Source organism: Gavialis gangeticus, unplaced genomic scaffold (genome assembly GCF_001723915.1).
Source record: "Gavialis gangeticus isolate Ggan-Ray unplaced genomic scaffold, GavGan_comp1, whole genome shotgun sequence".
Classification (NCBI taxonomy): Eukaryota; Metazoa; Chordata; order Crocodylia; family Gavialidae; genus Gavialis; species Gavialis gangeticus.
In genome coordinates this window covers 38,841,383-38,854,510 of record NW_017729000.1, presented here as the reverse complement: position 1 = coordinate 38,854,510, position 13,128 = coordinate 38,841,383, and the positions used below count along the sequence as shown (strand labels likewise).

Below are 13,128 nucleotides of genomic sequence, written 5' to 3'. Positions count from 1 at the left end.
AATAAATCCATGCTGATTGCCCCTGAGCATCATTTCTGATGCCGGCCCATCACAAATGTGCTCCTTGATGATCTTCTCAAAGAGTTTCCCCAGGATTGAGGTAAGACTGACGGGCCTATAGTTACCCGGGTAACTAGTACCTTACTAGTACATATTTCACAAAATACTATATAGCATACAAAAAGCAGCATAAAGTGATTTATATATGGGCTAGATATGGATATAGGTTATTCTTTAACAAAATTTCAGGAAAAGAGATCAGTTTTGTTCTAAGCTACTTCCTAGCCCAATTTTTTTCCTCCAACAAAATGGTAGCCTTGACAACAAACACTGAGTAGTTTTAAAAACTGTACAATTCAGAGCAAAAGTGATGTTCGTCATAATAAAAATTTATAAAGTTTTGACAACAGGTTTGCTTCAAAATGGGGACTTTTTTTTCCCCAATGGAATACATGATATTTCTTCAACTAGTAAGAAAACTGTACCTATTTCTGCCACCATATTTACCCATCTTTTTATTTCTCTCCAGAATCTGAAACTGCAGAATCCATAAAACTAAATCATGTTGGCCAAAAAGTTGGTGACTGCACAGAAGCGAGGGGAAACCAGAGCATTATGCCTGGGACTGGGAATGGTTGCCTGCTCAATGGTGATGTACTTTTTTATTGGGATCACAATTGTGCCATTGTACACGAGTAGGTAATTATAGTCCTCTTTTATAAGTGCTATAAAGATTATGTCTTTTTATAAAGGCTATGTCTTTCCACTGTCAGCACGGGCATTGCTTTAAATAATGACCATATTCCAAATGTGTTAGGTATGTTATAGAACAAAAAAAGGATACCGTCTTAAAGAGGTTTTCAAGCTAATTTTACATCATGAGAGAACTGAGAAGAGTGAAGGTAATGAGTAACCCTGAAGAGTTCATGAAGTTCTAGTATTTACACAGAAACAGGAAGTCATCCTCTCAGGATTAGCATATGAGCTGTTTAGAGAGACATTCTCATTTTCTGTTAAAAATGCAAAAATATTTTTTTCAATATTTTTGTAGATTTCTTAATTTCACATTTTTCATTGAGAAACAAAAAACAGAGTTTTGTTAAATGGAAGTTTTAAGCTTTGAGTTTTCTTGTTTTTAAAAAAAGACATTACATTCAAAAATATTTAATTAAACAAAAATCAAATTGCTCTAACACAAAACCAAGACCATTGACAGCAAAAATTATAGTCCACAGTGCTGAATTTTTCCTCTCAATAATTCTATAATGAACTACTTCAACCTACTTGGGTAAAATGGCCCATTAAAAAAATCCAAGAATTAAAAACAGTACTACAAGATATGGATGCCACACAACTGCATTAGGCAATGTATTGAAGCTTTCACTAATGCATGAAAACTATATGGGTGTAGGTTGTAGCCGTGTTGGTCTAAGGACATAGTCAGACAAGGTTCTTTGTGTGAATCTTGTATGCATACCAGCCCAGCCTCTGGCTTCTTTACTTTTCATTCCATCCAGGAAGAGCACACACCAGCTGCAGAAATTTCCAAAGCCTGATGAAGGGTTTTTGAACCCGAAAGCTTGCTTAATAATTGTTTTCCAACTATTTAAGTTGGTCTAATAAAAGATATCAGATTCACCCAAAGAACCTTGTCTGCCTATGAAAACTATATGTGCACCTCATACTTCAAAAGAAATATCTACAACATTATTAACCATACAAAATCCTATTTTTCCAGTGTTGTTTCAGAGAAGCTAACTTCAAATATTTCTGTGTATGTGGTTATAAATTTTCCCTCAACCTACAGAGGACATAGCTAATGGATAAACACAAAACCCAGTCAATCCTGCACTGATAATAAACCTTTTCCAACCTGCTTCAACTCGCCAGTTTTCTACCCTAGCACTCTCTCCATGCCCCCACCTACAACCCTGTTCACAGTGCTGATTATTTAACAACACACAAAGCACCAACATGGCAATCTGGAAAAATTGACTATAGCACTTGCTGGAATCAGATGAAAGAGCAGAGAAGCTGTAGACAAGGATTTCAAAGCAATGCTATTTGTTTTGGTTTTGTAGTGTTTGGACAAAAAATACTACGTGCAAGGTGCTGAAAACAAACATCAAGGAGAAAGTCGATTGTTCATGCTGTGAAGAAGCAAATGACAGTTATCCTTGTCTGGAAGTCTGGGTCAACTTGAACTTCTCAGGACAAGAGGTTATGCTATATCATACAGAAGACACATGGAGAAGAAATCGCAAGGTACTTTGAAATTAACAGGGGGGAGACTCTGATGGATAAATGTGATCTTTATTACCTTTAATTAATCAATTGTTTCTTTTCTTTTCTTAAAAAAAAAAAAAAAAAATCAAGCAAAGCAGTTGGGAACGAAGAGAAAGTAGAACACAGAGTTGTTAGACTTTCTTCATACCAGTGCTTGCTCTTAGCCCACAGGAAATGTTAAAATACTCAGAATGAATATGAATTTGGTATTTATTATAAATGTCATATCAGACATTAAGATATTTGCTAAGCAATGACATGAACTAAAATGAATATTAAATATTTATAAGATTTTAAAATATATATAAGTCTCTACAAGTTGAAGCAAAACACAGAGCAATAACTCAACATCTGTTTGCTGGAGGTTTGTTGAATAACTATGTGAAAGCCTGAGGTTAAATATAGCCCTGATGAAGAACAGGGGCCCCACTTGACTCCCAGTTCAGGGGCATGGGAAATGAGACAGGGAATGGAAGGAAGAAAAGTGGAGTCATAGTGCTGGAGGGGGCGGACGAACAAGAAACACCAAACCTACTAGTGTATTTGAGGTGGAAGGTTGAATGGAATAATTAAATTGAGGCTGGCATGCAAGGGCATCAAATTGAGCCACTGGGTTTATTTTTTGGCTTAGCTGCAACTGGCTTCTGAGAGAAGCAACAGCCCAGTACTCCAGCATCCCAGGATGCTTTGCTTATGCCCCCACTCCCCTTCCCCTTTCAGAATGTTACTCACTGGACCCTCCTGCTCCAACTGAGCAAGGAGCAAAACATGCCACCTTCACAGTCTTACACTATTCAGAGTCAGCCTATGTCTCCCTAACGCACAGTCTGGGGCAGCCCATAGGACTGCCATCTATCTCCAGACAGACTGAGGGAGCCTGAAGTGCATGCTGAAATGTGTGCATAGCGGTCCCTGGCTGTGCAGTATCAGCACTACAATCACTCTGCTCTTCAAGAGCTCAGCACTTAACTGTCTGTTTAGGTATCTCCAGATAAGTTTTTTTACTAGGAAAAGAAACCTGGGAAAATTCTCCCAGATCATTTGCATGTGTGTACATAGCCTAAGTCCAGCCAATATCACAATGAAGTCATGGTCTTGGCAACACCTTTGGACATGATAGCAGTGCTGCTGAAGCCATACTCTGATTCTGTGCAAGAGGCTGCCTGGCATGATGGTTCATCTTTCTGAGCCAAGTCTATAGCAGGATCACAGTAACTCGAAACTCAGAGTTAATTAAAATGAACTCTCACCTCTCAAGGCAAAGCCATTAACTAGAACACCCAGATGCAAATATTCTATCCAAGCTAGAGCTTAGAAAGTTGTTACTTCTACTGCTCCTCCATAAATAATGGGCAGTTTAATGACAAAGGGCAATTTTCTGTGAAAAAATATCACATCTACTTGACACAAAACCTTGTACAAGAGCACATACATTACATTTGCATCTTCTGGCAGAAGACTGTTTTCATTTAGGAACAAAACTGTATTCAACACTTGAACAGCAAGATTTCACACTGCATTTAATTTCTGAACATACACTGAACTGTTGCATGCATACCAGGTGAACACTGATGGTCTCACTCAGCAAATTTTGTCTTATTAAGATAAAATAATGTATTCCCTCTGAGGAAGCAAGCAAAAAAGTATGGCATGTGAATGTCAGCATCTTGCTATACAAGAGATGAATGGTGTGCCATTCTTGTGTAATGACTCACATCTGATCTTTACTTGAGATGGAAGAATAAGTATACCCCTGTAGTAACAGTGTCTTGAATCAGTTATGGAGCTCTGTAGTCACTTTGATAAGAAACCATCTATTAGAATGGGTTACAGGTGGAGAGGGGATTAACAAAACAGTTTGGTTAACTTTTCCCTGAAAATGCAGCCCTTCAGTTTTTATATTATATATAAAATAGCTACTATATTTAACATTTATATAAAAGTTTCTTACTAGACCAATATTTATGTTTTTTCCCTAAATTTGAGATAGCTTTAGGAGTTCAAGAGTAAAAGCACAAAGTAAACACATAAAACCTCCAAATTTAGGAAAAATCTTCCTCACTAATAAACAGGCCTCATAAAAATCACAACTCAGATTTGTGCAAACAGCTTTTATTTTAACCAATCCACTTTGATAGTCCCTAACAAAAGATGCGTAATAAGCATTTTGGACCTGAAAAGAAATGCATCAATCTAGACAAATTTAGCTTGCAAGCACAGTTCGTTTCAAACTTTCCTCCAAGAGCAATGGATACATTTTACACTTTTAAAAAATACACTGTTACACACTACTTAACCAAAAGGAAAGTTTGATATGGTGACTGATCACTGCTCTCTCTCTTTGCACATTAACCTGCAGGAGCAAGATGAGCTTTTGGATTTTTCTGAGTCAAGACCATGGTTCTTGCTCTGCCACTGTGCCTGTTTGGGTTGGGTGTCCAACTTTACCTGTATGGCACTCCATTTCCCTTCCCAATTATTATCTGCATCTGATTGCAAGCCCTTTATTGCCATGCCTGCACATATGTTCAGTGCCTAGCATACAGAGACTCTAATCTCAATTTGGGCTATGTAGTATTATCATGGAAGTAGGCTTGGCTGGATCCAATTTTTATCGATAAACATAATTTCACCTGTCAGTCACACACCACCAGAAAAATATTTCCTCCTGTAATAATAGAAATTTACAGAAAAGAGATGTAAAATAAAAAGCATCTGGGATGGGGGTAAGGAAATCCAGGGCAGAGGGTGCCATGCATACACACACTCTCTTACACACACATGCACACACAAGACACAAACACATAGAGTGGCCACGCAGCCTAGGGCGGGAAGCAGCTCCCCAGTTCCTGTGACCCCTAAGGGCCCGAGTCCCACCTGGCAGGCATTGGTGGAGGGGCAGCATGGCCCTTTGATGGCCATGGCCTCCTGTCCCTCCAGGCAGCATGGGGGCATCAGGTATGCCTTGGGGGCACCTCTGTGTACCCTGCCCTGATCACACTGCCTTTCCCTGTGTTCCTAGAGCTCCTAACCGGCCTCGCCCCTGCATGCTAGGGGCAAGGCACATGGGAGTGCCTCTGGAGCCCAGCCATTGCCACTGTGCTGCCCAGAGGGGTGAGAGGCCCTTAAAGGGACAGGCTGCCCCTCTGTTGAGGCCCACTACGCAGGGCTTGCCCCCTAAGGAGCTGCAGGAAGCAGGGAGCTGCTTTCCGTCCTGGGCTGGTGGCAGCTGCCTCTCCCTGCCTTATAAGCGCTCTGGAGTGCTGCTGCTCTTCTCTTCTGGTCCCTGCCCACCCAGCTTTTTCCTGATGAACGAACAGAATGATTTAAAGCAGGTGTGCTTTACTGATTTATGGATATTTACTTTTATATAGTTTAACATGATTTCATAAAGCCTTTAACAGTATACTGTCATTACGAAAGTGTCTTCTCCCCACACTCCTCATTTTGTGCTATCCTGAAAACAAATCTATAAACAGCAAGAAAATATAAAGAAATGCTTAAAATAAACATCAATTTTAGCCATCAACATTGTATAAAAAAAATAATCAAATTCTGCCAAGTCTACATATAAGCAAAATAATACCTGGTACTTTCCTACAAGAAAGCTACCAAATTTGTGTATACACTACCTCCCTGAAAAACAGGTAAATAGAGTTCTTACATATTGACTTCCACTGCAGACAGCAGTGGGAACACCTGATAATTTGGGCCAGCTGCCCATAATGTATTAACCTTTTCTTCACTGATTATAGCTAGGAGCTCACATTGGAGGAACTCAAAGTGGCAGTATGCTCTTAGTCGATTTGGATTCTGCCTACTTCAACACTTAAGGTACATGCTACAGTATAGCAACAACAGACTACACTTTGTCTCTGAATGCAATCTCAGCAGTGGTGTCCTTTTTTCATTAGTCAACACTGGTCACACATATGTAAGTCTTTGCAGGATAAGGGCCTAATATATCAAGGGATAACCAGTGAATATGGCAATTCAAGTATTGTTACCTTATGTATCCCCTAAGACAATATTTAGAAATCCTCTCAAGTCTACACAGGTTTTTGTCTGTAGTAGAAAATTACATTTTAAGAAAGGTCTTGCTTCACGGCATGAACAACTGTTGTAACAATTGTTTTGCTTTCTCATTGCAGTGCTCATACATCCCCACAAAGAAGGAGACCGCCAAAGAAGTTAAACAATTAATAGAGACCATTGCAGAAAATTTCAGAAGGTATCAGACTTTTCCTTGTTATTGTGACCCAGAAGGAAAACAGACAAGCGTCATTTATAGTAAACTATATCAACTAAAAGACCTACCTTTCGCTTTCCTCTGGCCTAGTCTCATGTTAACTGGTGGAATTCTGATTGTTGTCATGGTGAAAGTCAATCAATACATGTCTGTATTTTCTGCCTGGCAGTACAAAACAAACATATAACCTTCACAAATTCAAGCTAGAAAGTGCCTCTATCCCACCCACTTCAGTCTGTATTTTGTTTTTTAAAAACACTCCATCACGTTAGCTACTGTCACTCACTATAATATATACACATACACTTACACCATGGGTTATCAGGAATTATATATGAAGTAGAATAGGTATCTGAGATGAAATCCCATGAAATATATAGGGCCCACTCTAAAAGAACAAAAATGATTTTATTTTGCTTGAGCCAATTCTTTTTGTGGGTTTGAAACATCATTGTTTTATACAAATTAGAATTAAAATTATATATGCCAGTTTGCTGGTTACAAATTTGGTGTCAGATTTTCAGAAAGCAGAGGCTAGGTATCCAAGGGCCTGTCTATATGTGCGTTTAAGTGCAACTAAATTTAATGCTCATTCAGCTAATGTACATTAAGCGATTTTTGGCAGGTGGCTACACGTGCAGAGCCTTGGCATTAAAGTTAGTGCCAAGTCCCTGCAACCCTGCCATGTGCTTCTAGTAGCTGGGCAGACCCGGCAATAAAGTTTGTGCCGGGTCATGTCTACATATATGTTAATATGCTTTAACTAATCATGCCTAAATCTGCTACCTGCATTTGCAGATGTCTCTTTCCATGTCTAACTCGCATATTACGTAGAATGATACTGTGGCAGGGCACTGGTGGTGCCTGCCACTTTAAGTGCTGAGCCATACAGCCAACAGGTGCTTGATTACAGCAGCCATTTTAGAACTTTGGCCACCTATATAAACAGAGCAGTTTATATTGTTGCAGAAACATCGCCTAGCTGCAAGGCTGTATGCAACATCTCGGAGGTAAGGGCAGGAGCTTAGGTCCCGGGCATGACCTAAAACTGCACCCTGCTGGGGATGGGTAGCCTGGTAGGGCTCCTAGTGGTGCAGGAGTCCCCTGGAAATGCCAGGCAATGGACCACCCCGGTGAAAGGTGGGTCGGGGCGCTTTAACCCCAGCTCCCACAACCAGGTGGGTTACCCCATAGTAGGGCCAAGGAGGTGGACACATGTTAGAGAGTGGGCTAGAGGCTCAGAATCCTGACTTCAAACACCCTTGACTGGTCAATGCTGGGACCAGGACCAGAAGGGTCAAAAGGGCAAGAGGCCCACTGAGAGGGATGCCCAGAGCTAAGGGCCTGGGGTTCCGACTGGCCTTGGCGGTGAGGCCAGGCTCAAAAGAGGGAAGAGTTCAGGGAGCTAGGTAGCCCAGAATGAGGGCAGAGTAGACCGCCTGATTGGAGGGATCTGGTTGGGGTCTGGACTGGAGGATTATGGGACCCAGGGTGGGGCCGGTGACATTAAGAACTGCAGATGCCATGTACGAGGCTTGGGCTGCGGTGTAAGGGAGGAATGGAGCCACAGATAGTGCCCCCTGGCATCAGGGCAAGAATGGGCAGCCTCCCACCTAATTAACAACATAATTATGTATCATCAAGGCATGGCAGGAAAGGAGATGGGTGGTTGGCCCAGAAACAGGTGGGTAGGTCAATGACAGACCAGCCCCAAGAAAGCCCCCTGTTACAGATACCTTTTCATCTGTATCCAACATATTATATAAAAAAGTGAAGGAGACAAAAATGTAAAAAGCATGATTACATTGTGAAAACACTAGGAGTATTCACACATGCAGGCATACAGAAGCAGTGCAAATTTGAGCCAGGACTTTTTGCCTCAGCACATGTGCCCAGACATGCACTTTTGTGTGGTGCAAGTTGTGCCACCTGGGGCAAAATAACCCTGCCCAGCTCCTCCCGGATCTACAGCCAAGAAATCTAGAGCTGCTGGCCCCAGCACTATAAAAAGCTGCCCTGTCCTGGTCCCATCAGTACAAAAAGCAGCCTTGGCAAGTAGCTCAGGGCTACTCGCTCTCAGGAGCTTCTGGGGCCTGGCCAATTGGTACCTGGTGTCACTACCCTTTGTGCCAGCTGGACTGCTGAAGCAGCCCTGAGAGTTCCCTGCACCCTCCACCCACTGCAGCAGTCTGGCAGTGGGGGCTGCTGCCTGGCTGTGACCTGCTGCCACCTGCAACAGCATGTGGCCCCAAGGCTGTGCACCTGCCAGACCTGGATGGGGACTGCACAACTGCAGCAGAGGCATCTGCACCTCTGGGCCAGCTGCTAGTGGGCTCTGACTGCACGGCTGGCCTTTGTGTGGCACTGCTGCCATGTGTGCCACCACCTTACCATCTGGGCAGCTACTGCTCGGAAGATGTTCTCAGTGTGGTGGCCTGCTTTGAACTGTCAAAGCATGTCCTTCTGGCCCCAATTGGCCAGGAGGTTAGCCACCTCCAGCTGGGACCTGGGTGCCAGCTCTGAGCTGGCACCTCTGCCTGGGTCCTGCCACTTGCCTCTCCAACAGAAATTCTGGTGATCCCTATTTGAAAACTGAAAAATCCCTGATAAAAAAAAATATATAAGTCACTCTGTAAAATACCTCCAAATTCCTGTTCCTCCACAGTTAAAACAAAGGACCACTATATACAGAGAGAGAGAGAGAGAGAGAGAGAAAGACAGGCAGACAGAGAGACAGCAATCAGGTGGGCAATGTTCTTTGATATATCTACAGTGTTAAACAATTTGGAAATCTACCAGTACCTCTATCATGATAATGAAATTAATTTTAAATATCTTTACGTTTGTATTTACCTTTGGTTCTCTCATCATAGAGCAGTTAGAGCTCCCCCTGACTCCTTCACTAACCAGGATGTGAGGACAGCTTCCTCTGCAGCCACAGCTCCTGCCAGCAGGTCTCATCCTGTCCAGCAGCTGGGCATGCAGGGTGTGTGCTGGGGGCATGTGGTGTTTGCAGGAGGGAGGTGGGAAGGGGGTTGGGTGATGTAGGTGGCTGTGGAGGGATGTGTGGAGCCATGGGGTGTCTGGGTAGGTTTGAGTGGATTGGGGAGACTGTGGAGGGGCTGCTCAGGAGAAGTGGGTCCCCTGGTCCCCACAGGTAACAGCACCCCCTGCACAGCTCACAGACTGTCCCCCAAACAAGGGCTACAGCCCCCCCCCCGCAGGGGCTACTACCCCCCCGAAGAGCCCATGTGCCCACCCATCTGGCCCCACCCCCTGCTTGCTCCCCCAGCCCCCTGGATCACTGCCGCACCTGACCCCACTCCTGCCCACTCCCCCAGTCCCCTGATGGCTGTTCTGCCTGGCCCCATCCCCCACCCACTTCCCCAGCCCTGGATCACTGTCCCGCCCAGACCCATCTCCCGCCAGCTCCCAAGGCCTCCCGATGGCTGTCCAGCCTGGCTCTAGGGTCCTGGCACTCCAGAGACCCCAACCGCCATTCCTACAGCTGGCAATTGCAAGGGGTTTTTTTGGGTTTTTTGTTTTCTTTTTATGTGCTGGGAGGCTAGGGCCGGGTGGGCAGCCATTGAGGGGACTGGGGGAGCAGGTGGAGAATGGCACCAGGTGGGGCAGCAATCTAGGCAGCTGGGGGAGTGGGTGGGGGATGGAGCTGGCACGGGTCCCGCCCTGGTCTCCTCCCCCCACCTCCTCCTACTGACCTGAGCCTCTGTTTCCTCAAGACACATGGGGGGACCATTCCCTGCCCCACTTTTTTTTGCCCGGGGTATTTTTTGACCCCTGGATATCCCAGGGTATAATTTGCAGTGCACATAACATTTTTTTGTTCCTGCATGTGTTTCTTGCAGCATGTCAAAGGGTTCTGAGATACTGCAAGAGGCATGTGCATACTTATCTGGATGCACACATTAAGTCTGTTGTTTGATCCATGATGCTACAGGAAAGGAGTACAGTAAGTTTATGCCACCAGAAATGCTCAGGAGAGAACATGACTTGGATACAATTTAGTAGCAAAGAAAGTTCTGAGTAGCATGAATACTTCTGGGATTTCTCTGAGCTTCAGAAACACTGACTGTCCTCTGAAAATGCCTTTGTTTTTCTCAGTTCAGTTTCAAATCCACTACAGGGTCAATTGGAAATACAGAGACATTTCACGTGCATTGTATTTGACCATCATTTGGGACATGAACACCACATGCCCTTTCATTATATAGTTTGCGAACAGACTTCTCAGCAGCTATCATTTATGAGGAAAAGTTTCAGAGCAGTACTGCAGATTTAAATCTATTCTAGCCCCCACAGGAAACAAGTCTGTTCTCAGATGTGTAAAAAGCTCTACTGTTTTCTGAGAGAGAGACAAGATGAATGCTGAAATAATGGAAATAAATTCTCCAAACCTTATAATCTGTTAAATGTATTTCCTGTTCTCAGTGGAGGAGTGACAAGCCAACATACATTGGAAAGAAGCAACAGAAAACTTCATGCATGCCTAGGATACTAGTGCGAAACCAGAGCAAGTGACTATCAAGTATGGATGGTTAGGATCAGTAGATCTTTGCTCAACATAACCCTAATGACCTGAATTTCTCCTAAAAGCTGGGGGCTAATAAGTTGGGAGTGACAAAAAGGGGAAGAACTAAGTATATTAGTCAATAACAAAATGCTTGTGAGCCACCTGCTCAGGGTGCATCCCGATGAGCATGCACATGCTGTTTGTGGTGCCTCAAAGCAGTTTGCACACATGCACCCATTCACCAAAATGCTAATTTGCAGCATGACGGGGGGGAGGGGTTAACATTGGGAGGTCCCAGTGTAAACAAACCAAACAAAAAACTGACGCTGAAAAAAGTGTTGTGGTGCACATGGCAGCAGCATGCACCACCAGAAATGGAGCCTGGTCAGCCAAAGCCAAGCTCTGGCTGCTGGCCAGACTCCGAGCAACCAGCTTGGCACCAATGCTGCCCCAGAAAGCCTGCAGGTAAGGCTTCTGGGGCTAGCACAGGTGCTGGCCCCAGCCTTCCCTACCCCACCCAGGTCACTTTGCTGTAAAAATGGTGGATCACCCTCTAAGTTAACCCTCAGTAGATGTACTATCAGACTAAAGTGCTTTAGGTTAGAGTGCTTTTTTGAACACCTGTGTTTGATCCACCACATGTTAAGCTAAGTTGTATTTGCCAGCATCCCAGAAGCCCCTTGAAGGGTGCCATGTTGGCCTTGGACAGAGCTTGTGGAGTGGGAAAAGGGGTTTCTGTCCCCACAGTCACCCCAGCCCAGCCAGGAGGGCTCCTTTCCCCCAGCTGCAGCCATCAATGGCACCACAAGTTCCCTGTGCCACTATTCACTGCTCTGGGAACTCTGGCAGGGGTGCATGGAGAAAGAGCCTTCTGCCAGGTAGGCCCCACCCACCCAGCTTTCCAGGTCAGATTTTGCTAGGGACTGCTCCCCACCCTCCTCCCCTGAGCAAGGGGGCCTCCTTTTCTACCCACCCACCAGAATTCCTAGTGCAATGAAAAGTGGTGCAGGGAACTTGTGCTGCCACTGCTGGCTACAGCTGGGGGAAAGGAGCCCCCCTGCCATGACAGTCCCCCTATAGCTTGCTGGCTAGGGGCTGGGCTCGGTCTGTATAGCAGGGGAGGCTCCAGTCCCCCAGCCACTCCCCTGTTTTCCTCAGAAGCCACAGCTGACAGTTGCCAGTTGGGGGGGAGGTGTGCAGGAGCACCCCCTTCCTGCTGGCATTGACCAGTGCAGGCAAGCTCCGAGCCCAAACCCTCCCCTGCACCAAACAGCACATATCGGTTCGGTTGAAACATGGTCTAACTCATAACATTTTACTTAAAATGGAATGGAGCAATTTCTGCCAGGGGCTTTTTGAATATCTGAGCTTAGCCAATATGTGTGAGAGAAAGGCAAATGCAACTCGACAGGTATCAGGTGATATGTTTCTAGTAAAGACAAGGAAGTATTGATACCATTATAAAATGACCCTAACATGACCTCATCTGGAATACTGTGTAATTCATGTTCAGAAATGACACATTTTTGCTGGAACAAGTACAGAAGAGGCCTACGAGGATGAACAGAAAAATCATAGAATCATAGAAGTCGGGTCAGAAGGGACCTTGTAGATCTTCAAGTCCGACCCCCCGCCTGGGCGGAAGAAAAAACTGGACTCACATGAGTCCAGGCAGGTAGGTATCAAGCCTCTTGTTAAAGATCCCCAGGGTAGGAGCCAGCACCACTTCCCTAGGAAGTTGGTTCCAGCTCCTAGCTGCCCTAACTGTGAAGTAGTTCTTGCAGATGTCTAATCTAAATCTACTCTCTAATAATTTGTGTCCATTGTTCCTTGTCATGCCAGGGGGTGCTAGGGGAAACAGTGTCTCACCCAAACCCTTCTGGTCCCCCCTAGTGAGTTTATAGACAGTCACCAGGTCCCCCCTCAGCCTTCTCTTGTGAAGGCTGAACAGGTTTAGGTCCCGCAGTCTTTCAATGTAGGGTCTGCCCTGTAGTCCCTGGATCATGCAGGTGGCCCTCCTCTGGACCCTTTCAATGTTGTCCACATCCCTCCTGAAATGGGG

The 13,128-nt window shown here is 44.7% G+C and overlaps 1 protein-coding gene across 1 annotated transcript in view; it reads left to right on the top strand.

Annotated features, from left to right (window-relative positions):
• Positions 1-6,763, top strand: part of KCNMB1 (potassium calcium-activated channel subfamily M regulatory beta subunit 1) — a 19,848-nt gene extending 13,085 nt beyond the window's left edge. Inside the window, exons 3-5 of the mRNA XM_019506527.1 lie at positions 530-699; positions 2,082-2,265; positions 6,438-6,763. Coding sequence (XP_019362072.1) covers positions 563-699; positions 2,082-2,265; positions 6,438-6,722 — 606 coding nt within the window. The 5' untranslated portion in view covers positions 530-562 and the 3' untranslated portion in view covers positions 6,723-6,763. The remainder of the gene's footprint in view (positions 1-529; positions 700-2,081; positions 2,266-6,437) is intronic.
• The last annotated feature ends 6,365 nt before the right edge of the window (positions 6,764-13,128 follow it).